Below are 18,348 nucleotides of genomic sequence, written 5' to 3'. Positions count from 1 at the left end.
CAGGCACGATAAAAAAAAAAAAAGAAGAAGAGAGAACATTTTCTATCGAAGCTTTTAAGAGATTGTTCAAACCTCCGTCCAACGAGATCTTCGTGTAAGAGAAGAGGAGGAGTAATGAACAGTTGGAGTCTGAATTTCATGGGCGCTTGTAAAAGCGTGGATACTTTCCAGCTGATTGATCCTCGATTACCGTGAAAGAAAAGACGATTAAATATGCTCCATTACATTTCGGTGTCTATTAAACGAATTCGTATTGAAAGGAGTAAGATGTAATTCCTGGTGGAGGAAGGCGAGTGTCGTTAACACGAACGGCGCATCGAGGTCATACGGCTCAAAAGAAGGCTTAATTTCACAAAGACCCAGAGCACGGTCTGTTTCGAGGCCACTCAAACGATGCGCTTGCGTCGTTACCGTGAAAGGAAGAATTCACCTCGAGATTCTTCTAAGCGCTTCCACACAGACTTTCGACAATTTTCACGGGTTCCGTTTCTGTCTGTGGTGGTTAAAATTTGCCTGGCTAAAAGTTTCACACGATATACCTATTAGTTGTTCGTGTTACGACGATTAATACGGATTACAACGTAATACATTCGAGCAGCTACTTTTCTTTTCTATCCGCCGCGCCGGTTTTTCTCCTTTCTCGGGCACGCTCCGTTTCGCCACCGATTCCAGAGGGTCCTCTCTCATTAATTATTCATTGACTTCTTACCAACCGGGTAGAATGGTAAACATCTTTGGTCGTGTTCGCACGAAGCTCACGCCGCACACAGAAAGCCGCATAAGAGAGAGAGAGAGCGCTTATGGCTTTTTCGATTCCAGTTCTCACACTCGGAGCTTTCCAACTCCACGTGTATAACCTTGGCGATTAACGCGAGATCGCAGCGGATAATCAGTTTATCGTTAAACTTGTCTAATGTAATTTCATACAGTCTGATAGACTTTCTCGTGTAAATACGGTGCATAATGTAGTCCCTTCGGATATTTTCAACGTAAGCTTCATTTGCCGAGAGAATTATGCACTGTTTCTCGATGCAACGCTCTATCGTAAACAGACACCGAATTCATGACGGGGTAAGTGCAAAGCCGGTTTAATTGTCTCGTGTTTGAACAGTAGTCCCAGGTATAACGCGTATGATCGATCCATGCCGAGTCAGCTGGAGTTTTTGCACGAAATGTGAAATTATCGCGATTGTCGGGGACGCTTCGTTAGGGTAAAGAGCATCCGAACCGTGAAAATCCATCGCGTAGACTCTGTGTGTGTACGATATCTCTCGAACCACGTCTTTCCACTCTGCCAGAAGGGAAACTCCACATGTCCGTTTTCACGCCTTCTACACACGTCTGTTATACCCGTTACGATGTTAAATTAATTTTCCCCGTGACGTCAGCACTCGGTTTAATAAGAAAGCCAGAAGGGAGTAGAGGGAACGTGTCGAACAATACGTACGATCGTGGTACGCATCGCGTTTAACGGGGGAATGCATCGCGAGAAGCACATCGCTATCACGTTGACTGAAATCATATCGTCGGTCGGACATTCAACAATGGGAATCTCGTAAATGGGCTCATGCTCACGTTGAAACGTGTCAGTTAACCGCGATACGAACGTACGTGGTACATTGCGTCGTTAGGAATGCACAATTATCAGCGCTTTCCACTCCGCTTTCCTGATTTCCCGTATTATCCGCTCCGTTCCTTGTACGCTTACTCGTTACACGTTCGATGCAATTGCACGGGATAATGCAAAGTTTACTCACCGTACATCTGGTAGAACGCCGTGATACCCACTCGATCAGCTCCGTCGAACGAGACCGGTCCCTGGAACGATCCAATCATTCGTTTCAATTCATAGGGAAGATCTTGAACAACGACATGGTTCGCCGATAGGTCGTCAATTATTACCGTAGTCATTGTTGCTCTTAACGAGTGTACTCTTTTCGAGCTTTCGTTCGAGAGAATATTTGACAAATCACAGGAATTTAACGAAAAGTTTGACGAAATAATTCCAACGATTTACAAGGACTATTTCATTTAGCTTTCTACATTATCGAGTAACGAATTATTTTCGTTTTCGTGGACCGTGTACATTTTCGCGAACTAGATGTACGAGGTTGAGAGCACAGGATGAACCGTTATTGCCTCCGTAAATGATCGATGAGAAAGTGAGGCGGCAGGGTGAGCGAGTTTGCTGACCAATTTTCGTTTCTGCGTTTTGCCGAGTACCTGTCCATTCTTATCGTTACTTGGGAACAAATCGAATTAGATGAGTGAATATTTCACGATGAAACAACCCTTTGTCTTCGTTCGAGTAAACTTTGCTACTCACCGAAACTCCGATGAATCGCAGAAGTTTCAGCTGTTCCAACAGCCCCAGAGCGATGTCTTTCCTCGTGTGCGTGTACTGTGCCACGCTGATACTTTCTTTGTTGAAAATATTCTCGGTCTTTTCCAACGCCAGCGCCATGGCCCAGACGGCGTCGTAGGTTTGAGCGGCGAATTTCGAGAGAGTTACGCCTCTTCTCGCCAATTCCGACGTGAACTTGCTGCTCGTCTACGCATAATTGTCCGCGTTAACGCACTCAGCTGCCTTTACGAACGATATCATCTTTTATTTTCCCCATCTATCCGGTCTAACGAAAATATACGCGAGATTTTCTCGTTCCCAAGTTGATGAAGGTTTCAAGGCGAAGATTAATAAAAAGAAAGCCGCAAAGTCTCAATATTCCAGTACGGCGAACAAAGAATTCTTCTTTTAGCTTCTGTTAGCTTATTTTCAGGAGGGAAGATAAATCTCGTTCGCCTTCGAAGCGTCGTTGTGCGTCGCGGAAAGAAAATTGCCTCACGAGCTAACACTTTCGGACCGTATAACCCAGAGAAAATGGATAGACCGGGTTTTCCAATATAACGAGAACACTCTGACCCATCGGAAAAATCGATTTCATTTTATCCGATTGTGGAAAAATGCACGTTTCGTGGGATTAACAAATTAAACGATACAAATTGCAACGCTGTTTTATCTTCCATCTAATGTCGCAGAATATTCCCGAGAGAAAAGAGCGCGAAGGTTGATCGTTTTCAAGGAAATACTCTAGGATATTTCTCGCGTTTATCATATTTTTGGTGAAATCTATCAGAATGCGACTTGGATGGTGAAAAGGTGGGTCACGGAGACCATTTACATGAGTTTCAGTCCAACAAAGGGACGTAAAGGTTGTCTCTCAACACGATAGAAAATTCAGCTTTTTCCCGTGTGTCGCCGTTTCTCAGAATATGCAAATCAGTCCGACCCGACACACGTTGCAACGCGCGTTTTCGTTTTCGCTTTCCGATATCTCTTGCGGATACCCGCGGGACCACGAATTTCTATTTTTCCGCATGTGCGCGTAAATATTCAGCGTACGGGAATATGCGCGGAATTATTCATGATGCCGTTTTGAAGAAAGGTGACAGAAAACACGACGAACCGTTTTGTAAGCTTCGCGAACAACCAAAGGGTCTCGTAGAGTCCGTTTCGCCGGATGGCAAAAGTGCAGCAATTTTGGTGAACGGTCTCGCTCGAGTCGCATTCAGAGAGAGCCGGTTCTTCCCTCGCGAAATGTAATTAGCCACACGTGAGTTCGTCATTAGCTCGATTGCTCGAACATAGAAAGTACGATACAAGGAAGCTCCCACCCATTATCACACTCATTCTGCTATACCGTTTCACAGACGCCCCCCTAATGGACGTGAAAAGAGGTCTGCGTGCCTGTCTATGCCAGCAGTAATGACCACGCGATGTACGCGCCAACACTCGACGTTTCTTCGTTAACGCTTCTAATTCCCGGCAGGCTATTTAGTTTCACGTGTACCGTTCGCCGTTCGATCGAACAAACCTGCAGAAGATCTTATTACTGGAAGATACCGTGGCGCTTTGGCTAATTACCATGGGAAAGAGAATATCGAACGGCACCATGGTACGTCCAAGGTTTCTTAACCGCGCGAGGGAAATTCTGCAGAAAAACTCGATTGGAGAGGCGGCGGGAGGCTGAGATCGGAAAAATACTCACTAGGCCCGATGAACTAATTTCGTTCCCTAAGGCGGAGCCGTGACTCTTGACGATAATCAAGCCATCCAGAGTTTGCGAGAGCTGCGACGGCGTGCATTCCTCGGGTCCCGAGTGCCACCAATTACTCGCCATTCCCGATAGGTCGATCGTGTCACCTGGTAAAATCCACGCGTAGTCTCCGCCGTGCATGCCCAACTTCCACGCCTAATTGGGGACAGAAAGCAGAAGGATTCCGTAGAAGGAGCGATTAATGGAGGAGTAAGACTCGAGTAATTTACCGTGCAGATCCTCGTCTGCACGCGGGACGTAGATAAGGGGCGCTTTAGAACTGGCACTCTCCAGACAGCTTTGCGCTTTTATGTTTCTTCGAATATACATAATATATGGGTTACTCGGATAAGTCTTTTATCTCCGGTGAAAGGAGTTCCACTTCTATGAAAAATTCTTTCGCACGCTTGTCGTGTTGGTACATACATCGCGAAATTAACGTCGCATCGCACACATTCTCCACCCGTCGCGATACGTCCGACTTCGAGGATCGATCGTCAAGTGTACTTGCCGCGGAGAGAAAAGAGAAAAAAAAAAGTTAATGGGGTCGCAGGCGTAGGCGTAGCTACTGTAAATAATATTTAGCGAGAATGCGATTCGCGTACTGAAGGACGAACAATCGTGTTGGCATACCGGGAATATTTACGACGGAAGGTTTGGATGCTCCGGGTCACGAGAAGCAACCCGGAGAAAAGGGTTGCGCCGACGAATCCTTCGAGATGTCTTCCGCCACATTTTCATCTGCTTATCCTCGCGTACCGATTTACTTTCGCCGGTGCACAATCTTTCACGCTATGTACCTCCGACGTTTCTACGCTTAGCAAAATTACACTATCATTTCCATTTCAGAATTTTTCCTACCTCGTTCATGCTTGAACTGAAAAGATTCTAATCTTTAAATGGACTGCTTGCCAGGACTGTAACGAGGTTGGTTTAATAGCAGTCTTGTGACAGTATAATGCTTCTCTTCTTTCTCCTCTATTCTTTCTTACTAATTGCACCCTTTCATTCCCCTCTCTTTCTTCCTCTTTATTATTCCGCATATTAAGGACAATACGACAGTGGTGGTAATAATCGTATACATATATTTCGATTAGCATTAGAGGTTGCTTGAACGACGTCATTTGTCAGTCAGCGTGACAAGAAGCCGTATTTTATCGCGAATGATGTATCGTCCTTTTGACGCGGCACACTTTTTACGCGCAACTAGCAAAAACTTTCAACGCAGTTCTCCGTAATCAATTTCCCTCCCCCCGCACTTTCGCCGGTCCCCTCCATCGAGCCATCGACTCTCGAAGGAATCGCGGGCTGGAAAATCGGGAAGATCTATCGAACGTTCGCCATCTTTCTCGTCTCGCCTCTCGAAAGCTTTCAATTCCTGGGAGAAGAGGGTTCGTCGGCCGGTTATCGGGAAATCGTCAGTCGTAGTTACGCTTCATTGTCTTCCGGTATTTCGCGCGAATGTGAAGTAAAAAAAAAGTGGGTCACGTTTGAATGGCGCGTACCGGTCTCACGGAGATGCAGTCTGTCCTAGTGAATTCGCGACTGCTGTCGCGCGAAGGCACGCGGCGAAAATGAGAAATGTGCCTGGAATACGGCGTGTAATATTGTTTCCAGTAGCGAAAAAAGGGCGAGCAAGAGTACCGTTTCATCTAGCGTTTCGAGCAGCCGCCCCCGCGTTCGCGTAATTCAGGATCTAACGTTTGTCCCGTTCGCAATAGCGCGGTGCACGGTAAAAAGTGGTAATAAAGAGATATAGAGAGACGCGTGTACAGGGTTCCACGGATTATTTACAATTTCGATCGCGGAAAACTAGGATCGTTTCCAAAGGACTTTACTTACAATTAGAGAACGAGGGAACGGTTTAGCGATAAATTTCACCGGAGACGCGTCGCGCAACAAAGGATGCGGAATCCATAAACGATCCAGACACGAGGCAACGAGCTTCCGTGTAGGTGTTATCTGTATTTTCGGTTGATTCATAGCAGCATCGTTTCCGCGTTCCTTGTTTCGTTTAGCGGTACGCGCGAACAAAGGGAGGGGAAAAACCTTTAGCCCGGTGAACATCGGCGCAATAAACGGCCGATCTTGACCCGCCATTATTAAACATCGGGGAAAGTAACGAGCCGCGTGCGATCGTTCGAATGGCTAAGATACGAATATCGTTGATCTAACGAGCGTCTATGTGCGCGTTATTGCCTCGCGGCGATAGTTATTCTCCGACCGGCAATAACACAGCTCGGTCAAGATGTCAATCGGCGCGCACCGATGAAAAATCCTGACCGTAAAGTGAATCGCGGTTTGCTCCGTAAATTTCCAACACTTTTTCCCCCAATAAACTCCTAACGATATATCCGGGGAGTTTGCGTCGTAAACTTTACGCCACGGGAAAAGAAAAAACGAGAAGAGGGGAAAAAATGAAAAGCGAGCGAAAGTAGAATATTTAGATTTTTAGCCTCGACCGTCTACCGAACGCTCGAGTAAACCAGGACATGCAGGTTCACCGTTCATATATGCATAGAGAGTGGCGGAAAACTTCAAGATAGCGATTCCTCGCTGGCAATCAGCAACCGAACCGTGGAATTCGAGAGACGCGATTTAAAAAAGGCGGCGAACGAAGGGCGAATTTGGGATCGTTTGGAATCCTGGCCGATCGGTGGTAATCGCGCGAACACGGTGAACTACATCGGCGCAATTTCATCCTGGCGTATTTGCAGAAATCGTTGCATGGAAGGGCTTGTGTACCGTGTAGGCGATACAGGCGAAAATTAGAAACGCGAGAGCCTGATGTTGATAGTATTTCAACGCCCGAAGCCATCGAGATATCACCACGGGTGCGCTATATTTTTCCTGTAGCGGCTAATTCGCGGCCGAAAGTCAAGTTTACGCGGACAACTAGCATCCAGATTCCGGATATTTCGACGAATCGCCTCGACGAAATTATTTTCCACCAGTTCCTTTCGTTAACAGCTGCGATCCACAGCGACAGAGTATTAGCTCGTTCCGACAATCGGTCGAGATTGTCGATATCAATTGGTACGGTATGACAATCGAATTTACATATCACTTAAATACTGTACCGATGAACAGGCTGTTCGAGTGGCTCCTCGAGGGGACTGGTCTTGAAGCGTAAAGCCAACGAGAGGATAATAGCGGTAAAGAGAGTGTGTATGTACATGCACGAGGACAAGAGAGAAATTACGTCCTACTTCGACACAATGTTCATTATTCGCTTAGCGGGGACACAGGCCATGACCATGCGTTTGCATTTCATCGATTTTCGCCTGAAAATTCAGGCGCAAAGTCCTTCGCGATGGACAAATTTCAATTTATCGATTACCAGGGAGAAATCCAATTCGTGAAACGTGTCTGCCGTGGAATTCCCGAATAATTTCTCCTGTGTAACTTTAATGATACGCAAGCTAACGGCAAAGGGTCTGTAAAAATTCGTAATTGGACTGTCCTCGATACCGAAGCAAACGCTCGTAAACGTGCGATATCAGCCGTGGATCGTTTTATTTTCGCGTAGTTTTAAGGGAATAGTTGATGTGCATACGTACCGCGTTACCGAGGCAAGGGAAAAATAAAGATGGAAGGGAATGGGGAAAACCTTGACGCAACGGCAACAACGAAATATCTCCCACCTTGCGCTTTATCCTCTCCTGCGAGGAATTTGCGAGCACGCGATAAAATGATCTCGAGTGAAATAGCGTCGCGTACGTGACACTTTCATCCCTTAACTGATCCCGATTGTCAAAGTTTCGAATGACAAAATACACGCGGCGAGGGCGGTCTCCTAACCTTTTTCCTTTTCGGTGGCGTCCATTAAAAGATTAAAATTTTTAATGGATTCCAGGTCGAATTTACATAAAGCTATCACGTATAACGGATTCGCCGAGCTTCGCGTAAGCAACGCGCGACGATAAAAATGTCCTTCGTTCGGTGGTTTTGATGCGAGTTTCAAATTTTTTATCGCCAAAGTAGAGGGGAAACGTTTGATTTTCAGCCGTCGTTGTTCCGTCGTTACAAGCAAAAATCGTCTACTAGTTTAACCAAAACTTCTGTCGAAGGCTCACCTCGCAGAATACGCGCGGCGCCAGCCGTGGTGAAAAACTCCCGATGATGATTCTCGTGTCCAACTCCTGCAAACGAAGAAAATTGCGTCTGAATGAAGCTAATCCTCCTCTTTCGCTTTCGTAAACCTCGCGTCTTCGGCGCAACATGATCGCGTCAAACCGGACAAGCAATTAGCTACAAACTGTAATTCAATGTGCACGGGGAGTATCGTGATTAATTAAATTCCCTTTGATTGACGCGTCGTGACGAGCTCTATAATGCACGATAATTAAACATTCTCTTCGAAGAGCTTTTTTCCCCCCAACAAGGATCCGTACACTTGGACGTGCATTTCTAAAGTAACAACAGAGGAATCGTTAATCGTTGGAATTCCGCGAACCGCGTAAAACCCACGTTTCTACGTGTTTCGTATTCGAAGGGATGGATGATACCGGCGAGAAAGATTCTCAACGCAAAGAAGATAAAAGCGTGCAACAAAATCTAACCATGTATCGGCGCCGCCACAAATCTCCAGCGAGTCTGTCGGAAAAAAATTCAATGAAGCTTAAGACAGAGCTTACTGTAGCTTACTTTTAAAGTTCGCAGCTGTTCCTTGTAATCGTTCTCCGCGAACGTGATGGTGGCGGTGCACGTGATATTCGCTTGCTCCAGTTCCGTGACTAGATCGTTCACAGCCTGAAAACGGGAAACCGGTGGAAAAGGGGGAACGGATGCGAACGTTGCACGTCATCTGAACAACGCACGATTTATTCCAACGGATGTCTATCTTTATCGTTGCGACTGTAATTTATCGTTAAAAATTTCACGTTTACACCTGACACGCGTGATTCGTCGCATTGAAATTTGCCGGTGGTACACCCTATGAAACTAAATACATTCTGAAGGAGTAGCGGAGAACCGTGTGCCTTTGATCAAACTTTACCGTCTACCGTCACTTCGAATCGTGCGCTTACCAGAGAGTACATGTCACCAGTTTGCGAGAGAGCGGTAACGGTGTCCCATCCAAAATGCTTGATGAGCGCTATCCTGGCGGAGTTGTGACTCGAATCCGGCGCCACATTTTAACTCGGTGGAGTCTGAAAGGGCTGGTGCGGTGGATCCAAAGGAGACTTGAATCACGTTCCAGTAGGGCACGATTTTCGCCAGGGTTTCCGTCACTTCGGAGCAAGCAGTACCCAGTAACAGCGGTACTCGGTCGTTTTCCTTTGCCGAGTAGAGAGCGTGGAAGAATCTGTCAACCGCCACTCCTGGATCGCACTGAAATCGAGTATCGAAACGATTCTTATCACGTTTATCAATCCCTCGATAAATCCATCGAAAGCTTGACAAATTTGCCTGCCTTTATTCTCCAACATTACATACGTATAGCCGACAAACACGAAATCTCGATTTATGGAAGGCGTCAAGGATGAAATATCGCGGCAGTACCTACAGTCTTCGTGAAATCGTTAGAGAAGGAACGTTTCACGAAAACCTGCCCAAAATTCATAATTTCGTACGATTTTCGTAGAAATTGGTATTCTTCTGTTTTTCGACTGTGCACAGTGCGACCTGCCTCGTATAGAAAATAAGCAATTAGGTGTAAGGTAGCGTGTAACGAGAGGCAAGAAAAAGAAGGAAAGGATCACGTACACTTCGATTTCATTCACGTATGCATGCATATACGTACACAGGTGTGCTGGTAGGAAAGGTAAGGTGAGAGTAGACGAGCCTTAACGAGCAATTATTCAACACGAGTGGTGACTAGAGCGAACTCGAAAGCTCGCGTACAGCTCAAGGGTCCGTCTTACATAGCGCGGAATCCGACGCGATACAGGGACGAAAGAAAATGCAGGATCTCGCTCGGGTTTCGGGATCCAGTATTCGATTCTCCTTGTTGCACTTTCATCCGATTTCGAGACATTTCGATACGTGCTGCTTTCTCCGGAGGAAATAACAACTTCGTTAATGACTTTTGGCGAGAAAATTGAATCGTGCCCGGCATGCTTTTTCAGCGGAACGAATCTTCGCCCGAGAAACATCTCCTGTTTCGCGTCTCTGCCTTAATCCTATTCGCTACATAGTCCACATTTGAATTTCAGATACAAGTTCTTTTTTTATCGAAGGACGTCGCGCCGTTTCGACGCAAGAAACGACGCTAGAGTGGAAAAGGGGCGAAGGAGGGTGGATTACTCGCACGGCGAATTTGATCATATGTACTCAGAATATTGGCCGCGATCTGTGTTTGCACGAGTAGAACGTTTCGTGGCGTTTAACTCGATTATACTCGAGCTCATAGTCCGCGAATTTCAACCGCAACCCCTAAAATCTTCGCCTTTACACGCGAACAATACGTAGGAACACGAAAGATACCATCGAGCTGCGCTATACTTCTTCCAAATACCGTCGCAAAGGATGCTTGAAAGGAGCCATGGGTGGAGAGATTAACATTACAAATTCCACGTCGTCACACTTCGAGATCCAACTTTCCTCGAGGAATTCGCAAAGGAGTTCAAACATCGCGGCGCAGGTCACAAGTTCGCGTGCCTTACGCTGTGACTCGATATATTACATACATACATATACGCGAAAGTTTCGCAATGAAAGGCCGACCGAGTAGAACGATGCGTTTAATAGGAGTGAATTAAATGGTTCACATTTTTAACCTGAAATCGACCGGTATTGATTATCGCGATCGATGCGATCGGAATCTCGAACGTTCGCCTTTAATTTTCTTATTGCTCCCAACGCGGACGACGTGACTGGAGTGTTGAGGATTCGTGGAATCGTTCTGTCGCGTACGATCGAGGAATTTCGAAAAGTTTCGCGAAAAATCTGTAAAAGAGTCGGAGGGAAAAGTTGGATTACGAGAACCAGCAATAGTACCGCGTCGAACGACATTTTTATGTTTCAACACGATCGTCGTCTGTTTCTCTTTCAGTCAGTCGTTGCACGTGAAATCCATACGTTGACCGAACACAGCATACCGATATCAGGCAAAATTACACCGGATCTTGATCACCTCTCGTTAGAAACTCCATCGGAACGTGAACGACGAAAGAAGGGAACTCGATGCGGTCGCTACTTTCATTTACGACGTAATTCCGAGACTGTGCTATCCTGCGAGGTATTCGCGAAGGGTGGTGCGTGAATTGTCCTTCGTCCGGATATTATACTTTTCATGCGAAACAAACGATCTGTTTTACCGCGATCCCGAGAAAGGAAATCAAATTTCATGGGGAAACATTTCATGGAACAACGATATCTCACCGGGGGGAAAAACCGAGGTAAAAAAATGACAGGCGGAGAATTCCACGACAAAGTTGTAAGTCGGTCAAATGAAAGCGTAAGCTCGAGAAATCTTCCGTGATGCAGAGAGACTTATTTAAAGGATAGCAAGTGTCATCTGTTCTTTACCGGCGTGGCGTCGATGCAAAATAGATGGAATTGCCTGGTGAAAGGAAGAAACGCCAACAATATCGGTGTCGAACGATGAAAAGGGTGAAATGCATACACCTTGTCAACTGTATCTCGCCGTTGAAGCGCAGCTGCGAAGAAATTAACGCATTCAAAGGCTTTGCAACTTTAATCGGATAGTATCGAGTGCTCTACATAATCTGAATACTAGTCCTGTTCGATATCGAACGTTAATATATACGGGTCTTAAATGATTCCGAGGAAAGTCTCTTAAGTACATACGTACTCGGGAGAATTCCACGTGAAACCATAATCGGACGTAACTACTTGAGGCGAACTCTGCACCGTGGTTCAAAACAGCCGTCTGACTGCGCGAAACTTCAAACTTTCCACCATTTCCTATTGTTTAATTTCCTCTTTTTTTCAAGTCACTGAATTTTTAAGCTTCCTCGATGAGAAACTCTGTATCCTCGACGAATTACCGTCGTCGCGACAGTCGGTGAATCGAGTATCGAATTGATGCGAAATAGAGACAAATTACTTCAACTTGCCACGCCAAGTTCGCGGAAAACTTTCAGAAAAATATTTATTTCTCCTGCACCTTTGGTCTGTAATCTAGAACTTGTCCCGCGCACAATGCAAAATTAATGCTCGCGGTGCAATTGCAACTTCGCTACCGCGGTGATATATCAATTTGGAGGAAATTAAAGTGGACTGCGAATCGCCGTGTTCCGAAGGAGGAGCAGGCTTTTAATGTTACACGACAGTTCGACCAGCCAGTACGACGTGGTACGGCACGGCTTTATCGAATTTTCGGGGATTTTACCACGTAGCCGCGATATGGATTTACGTCGGTGCACGAATACATCGTACAAGTTGAGACAGCGCAATCTTGAATGAGCTACGTAAGTTCGTAGCAGGGTTAACGTTTCTGAGCGATAACGTACAACTTTGTCTCAGAGCGGGATTATACCAGCAGAGTGACGCAACTTCCCCTTGTGTACTTACTGTCCCAAGTGTTACTGCAACTTCAGATAGTACTATGCGCGTTACTTTTTACTACCTGCATTTCCTGCCACTTTTTAAGCTGCTCGACCCGGGCTTGAATATATGTATATCACGTGCGTATTTCTCTACGAATACTTTATTATTTCCTGTGGAACAGGAGAATTTCAGCCGCGGTTGTACAATTATGAAAGTCCACGTGAAAATAGTGCAGGGACGTTCTTATTAAATCTTTACTCGCGTGGGTGTGCCAAGATTTCTCGTGGATTCTTCAATGAGAAGTGCGCCATTTTTCATTTCCTGAAGGATTACCTTAGCATTTCATCGCAAATCCTACCGATCTACTCTCCGCGGTGGGAAATCATGCTTCTTGCGCTCCATTCTTTTAAACTGACGTTGAAATCAATTTCGAATCATATTTCCGTCTGTCACGAGGATGTTATTTCGTATAGACAATTCCGGACGAAGGGTTTTCCTTTGTTTGTTCGATGTTTCTGCGTAATTTCGTAACTTCGTGTCTACGCATAATGAAATCGGTCCAGTGCAGTTTACCGATTGCGTGTACGAATTTTTATCGGTATCCGGGCACGCGACGCGTTCGATTCCGTTCAGTTAGCTAACCAGCGACGAGCCAATTATAGTGTACGTGGTTAATCATCGTGTATTCGCGTAATTGTCGGATCGTTTTCGTTCGTTGCACGCTATTATTCTCTTCCGAAAAATTGCACATCGTGCCCGGGTCGTTAAAATTCCACGGGGATTTTTCGTCCTCTCACCGCGAATAGACTTACGCCTTTTACGATCGCGATACACTCCGTGAAAAAAAAAGGAAAACTCTTCCATATGTCGCCATAGCGGCTGGCCGCGGAATCGATAGTAATCGTATGAATACTGCAGGACGATAGGTAGGAGTACATCAGGACGTTGGCAATAGGTTGGATCGCAAAAGGTGATGGAACGCGGCCACGACGTGTACATATGACCGGTGAATTTTTTCCAGCCTGACCCCCTAGATATAACAATGTGTCTGATCCCTATTTTTCTGCCCATTTCTCATCCACCGCACCTCGTTTCCTTCCCGATTCTCTTCTTGCAAAAATGCCGATAACACACGGGGTAACTGCGGTCGTTTGTTAATCGTCAAAACTCGGCCAAGAAGCTAATAAGTTACGCGGAGAAAAAGAGAATTCTCGAATGACAAACCTGTCCGCAGTCGGATAGAACGGTGGAAAAAGTTTCTTGGAATGAAGCACAAAAAATGGCGAGCCGTTAATTCAATCCAGTTCCTACGTTTTCACCCTGCTTCAGCCGTCATCAATGATTGACGTCGAGAGAGAGAGAGAGAGAGAGAGAAAATTGAGCAGATATAAAACGGTGCCTTGAATTGCTCTATCAAAGCGCCGCTTCTTTTTCACGTCGTTTCTTCCCGCCCCTCTTCATTCACGTCGTACATCATCCATCGGTGATATCATTTTCGCGATGCAATTTTTGTCGAGCGTTTCTTTTCATCGACATGTTTCGCTGCAGGAACGTGTCTCGCCGTTAACAGACGCCGATATCATATGTCCTATTCAAAATGCAAATTTAATCGATGCTTACAGATGAGCAGTCGCGATGATTAAACGAACGACAGATTCGAGAGATAAAGACGCTACAAATGGTGGCAGAGGTGTTCGACTTGTTATTCGACAAATGCCCGCCACTTGAACGATGAAGTTGAACCGTCAATGTCACCGAAGGTTACTCCAGATATCTTTTTCGCCTCGTATCACCCCTCCGACGACTGATCTCTTTCAATCGGACCCCATTTTGCCGTATACACTCCCGTTCATAAGTACTAGGACCATATAGTTCTATATGTCCTCCAAGTTTTTAAGTACTGCAATTTTTTCTCTTATTATTTCAGATTTCTTTTGGGTCTCCTTTACAACAGTCACAATATTGATAACAATACTACAATATTTTCTGTAGGAACATATGCGCCCTAACACTTATGACCAGCAATGTACGTCGTGGTTTAGGCTCTTTTGAAGACTCCGGGGTGGGGAACAAGCGAAGCGAAAATACGAATTCCATCAGATTACTCTTCGCGTCAGACGAAGTAGAAAAATAATCAGTCTTGAAGGCATCTCATGAAATGGGGCATCTCGTTTGGATGGTGCTTAAATCTGTCTTGGTTGGTTTATTGCATTTTTGTAAAAAGGTTGCTCGTCTCCCACGTTTAATTCTTCCTTTTGCTAAATGTTAAGATTCATTCGAAATGGAAGCTTACATTTCCGTTTTATTTTTCGAATCGACCAGATCGATTCGGATGACCATCAATGGAAATTGAAAAATAGAAAGAAGGGGAGAGTAAGAGTGAAACTACAGGCAGCGCGATCGAAATAATAATTGTACACATTCCTTGTAATTGTTGTGAATTCTCCCCTATGATTTAGAAATTGTTTGTTTTATTTCCACCTCGTTTCACTGTAATTGATTTTCCTCGGTTCTTCTAATTGGTTGCGGTACAACGTCGATAATTGTGGCTCGATAGCTGTGGTCCCGCTTCGGAAATTAAACGTACAATCGATTAAACCCTACCTAAAGTGTTTCCCAATTTATGAATGCTTATGGCAGATCAGATGAACAGCCGAAGATTGCTAGAATCGAGACGAGCACGATTATGAAAATTTCTATTGGCATTTTAGACGGGAAGCACAATAGCCACTTTCAGCCGTCTCCATCTCTTAAAACGTACACCAGAACTAATGATATCGGATACATTCTCGATTGAAATGCACTCAATCAATTTGCGCATTTCTATTTTGAATAAACGGAAAAGTGCTTTCCTTTGAGAATGTAAATTTGCATCTACGCTGCGTTAACTCGCTTTTTCGCGACTTTAGAAAGCCTCTGGTTGGTACGTTTAACGTTGAAAAAAAAGGAAAAAAAAAAGAAGAAATAATTGTCGATAAATTCGAAAGCGTAGCCAGAGGTTTTCCAAACTTTCTCCTCCCCTTTGATCCCCTTTTCCGCATTTTCAGTTTGAACCGGTAACATCGATAGGAGCGTATCTTTCACGATAATCTAATTTTTTTTCGAAACAGCGTTTCGCTCTGATCTTCGTATCGAGAAAAGTGTGATTCTATACTAAAGAACGAGAAAAACACGTCGAACTATGCGATACACTTCCGTTACCTTATTTATTAATACAGCCGGTCGGATTCTGTACGAGTATCTAACAGACAACCCTCTCGGCTAATTAGCACGGGACTGGACCACCTTCCTGTGTAGAGTATTAAAGTTGGCCGTGGCAAGAATAAGCTTTTGTTTTGCTTTGCCGCCACGTTCGAAGTCGAAATAAAATCTCATTTTCGATTGTTGAGGAAAAGCATATTTTAACAGGAGACAACAGCTTCCATTCGGCAATGTCACACCGTAGTTAGGTAGCGGAGTGGATAAAAATTGGAAAAAGGACGAGGATGGCGCATTTTATTATCGCATTACGAGCCATGCAAATTTTCGCGGAGCGCAAGCAAATTAACGAGGAATATTCAGATATTAAAGCAAAGGGTGTTCCGTTGATAACTATTTGTTCATCGCGGCAAATCAAAAACGGTCGGAAAAGGCAGACTGAGAGAGAAATAAAAAAAGGAGGTAGATGAAAAACGGAGAGGCAACGTGGAAAATAGTTTTCCCGAAAAAAGTCCCGGCTTTTTACGAAGCCCGGCAGAAGATGAGCGCCTTTCGAGAACTTTGTCAGCGTGGGATTGGTTGAATTACGAAGGGCTTACGGCCGTTCCTCGTTTCGAATCCTATTTTCATCGGGGCACTCGTATTCATACGCACACGGCAAACAGAGAAAACGTAGAATAGTCTGACGACGCACTATACGGAATTCAGCGAAAGACATAAAACCCATGTGACGCTCCGGGCTCGTATATAACGAGATTCTACCAGCGGAGAAAAGGACTAACCCCGAACTTCCAAACTGTGAAATGATCGATACTCTATTTGTCTCGGGATTATTCCGAAAGAAATATTTTTCTCTCGAATTGGTCATCAGGAATTTTACTTTGATAATTTTCCACAATTTGGCAGCCAACTGTGATACCTTCAAACACCTTCCACGCTATTCGCCTTTCGTGATTCAATTTACACGAGGAGAAAACGAACGAGAAGTTCACAGGTAGAAACTGATTAGAATTCGATTCAGGTATATTCGCGACCACAGGGCAAACCGTTCCTCCGGGAGATTACTTCGCGCGATAGAGTAGGCTACCACCCTCTACTTGTTGAGTTAATTCTTTCCTGGTTTCCCGCCGGTATACTTTCTGACCAAAATACAACCCTCTTGTATAATACACTTAGGTCCTTTTTAGCGGGGAATTACATATATGAACGTGGCTGAAATACAGAACGGTTTCCAGCGTATTACACTTTTCCGCGTTTCTTTTTCACCTCGACGAAGGTGCACGGTTGAAAGGAACAGTATTGTTAAATCGCGCCTCTGGAATAGCACGTGTAAACGTTAAATCGCGCGTTCTAATTGCACTCCACACGCGGTCGCCTTTTTTTCACCGGGCACACCGGCAATTCTCGTTACACGATTATCGACAACGCGTTGACGCCGGTTGTCGTAAACTGGGAAATCAATTATTCATGCTACGCAAAATAGCCTGACACTCGTTCGTCGTGGTATGCGTTGGAAAAATAGCAAAATACCGCGATGCGCGTGTGCAGTTTCGTTTGATATCACGTATCCTCATTACGACGCGAAATTTTCCTTTACGTGAATTATACAGTTCCACCGGTTCGCGACAGGAACAAGCTGAACCGGAATTTTAAACGGATGTAATTTGCAAATTAACGCTCACCTAATTTATGAGTGAAATTCTGACCCGTGTAACGCGTAACCTTTCAACAAATTCGCGAGAAATATTCCCTCGAGGATAATATTGTTATAATATTCCTTCGGAAAGAGAAAAAAGATCGTTCCGAAAGATATTCGGAAAGCCGAAAGCGTTATATCTCCCCTCGGACGAATCCGCACATTTTTCATGCGTTCGCGAAAATTCGCCGAGAAGATTACAAATAATGAAAACGTTTGAGAAAGTTATTTCAGCCTGTCGTCTCTCTTTTCCCGATTTCCGAACCCATCGTCTGGTTGAAGTATAAAGAAAAGCCGATATGCAAAGCACAGCTAGTTGAACTGTCAGAAAATACATATACGTCGACGCTATTTCATTGTAGCATACTTCAAGATGCTCTACCGTGCAAGAATCTGTATCTCATCCTTACCTTTGTATCGTTGTGAATAAGACGCAGTCGAAACTTGCTCAAGACGTTCATTTCGTTCACGCGTTCCACAGCTAACCTGGCTGCCTGCAGCTCGCTTGGTCCTTCCGGTCTCGGTTCTGATCCACGTGTCATCTCGAACAGGCCCAGGATAGTTATATTTATCTTCTCGATTGGTTTCAGGCTGGACACCGTAGCGCCGATCCCTTCGCTTTCCTCCCCCACGGTCTCCGTATCATTTTCGCTGGCAGCAGTCGATGTGAACGTTGAAGATGACATCGACGAGGACGCTGGAGAGGACGTCGAGAACGTGGAAACGCGCTTTTCCTCTAGAGAAGGCTTTCCGCCGGCTATATTCGAAGAACGTCGACCAGATGACGCACCTGGCAACCATAAATCGTCGGTGGTGTCGTTAGCCCTCTCGTTCGTGTCAAACGCCTCCTGTCTTCGTTCCTCCTCCGTATTCTCGTCCACTTTACGATGCCTCTGAAGAACG

The 18,348-nt window shown here is 45.1% G+C and overlaps 1 protein-coding gene across 1 annotated transcript in view; it reads right to left on the bottom strand.

The window, feature by feature from the left end:
• The window catches only part of LOC108579133, a 28,293-nt gene that overhangs the window by 8,968 nt on the left and 977 nt on the right, over positions 1 to 18,348 (bottom strand). Inside the window, 8 exon segments of the mRNA XM_017942584.1 lie at positions 1,758 to 1,818; positions 2,327 to 2,551; positions 4,047 to 4,250; positions 8,171 to 8,236; positions 8,742 to 8,846; positions 9,125 to 9,233; positions 9,235 to 9,428; positions 17,856 to 18,348. The exon segment at positions 17,856 to 18,348 is cut by the window's right edge and continues 977 nt beyond it. Of these exon segments, the coding sequence (XP_017798073.1) occupies positions 1,758 to 1,818; positions 2,327 to 2,551; positions 4,047 to 4,250; positions 8,171 to 8,236; positions 8,742 to 8,846; positions 9,125 to 9,233; positions 9,235 to 9,428; positions 17,856 to 18,348 (1,457 nt within the window).

The sequence above is a fragment of the Habropoda laboriosa genome, unplaced genomic scaffold (assembly GCF_001263275.1).
Source record: "Habropoda laboriosa isolate 0110345459 unplaced genomic scaffold, ASM126327v1 scaffold64, whole genome shotgun sequence".
NCBI lineage: Eukaryota > Metazoa > Arthropoda > Insecta > Hymenoptera > Apidae > Habropoda > Habropoda laboriosa.
This window is presented reverse-complemented; position numbering and strand designations above follow the sequence as displayed.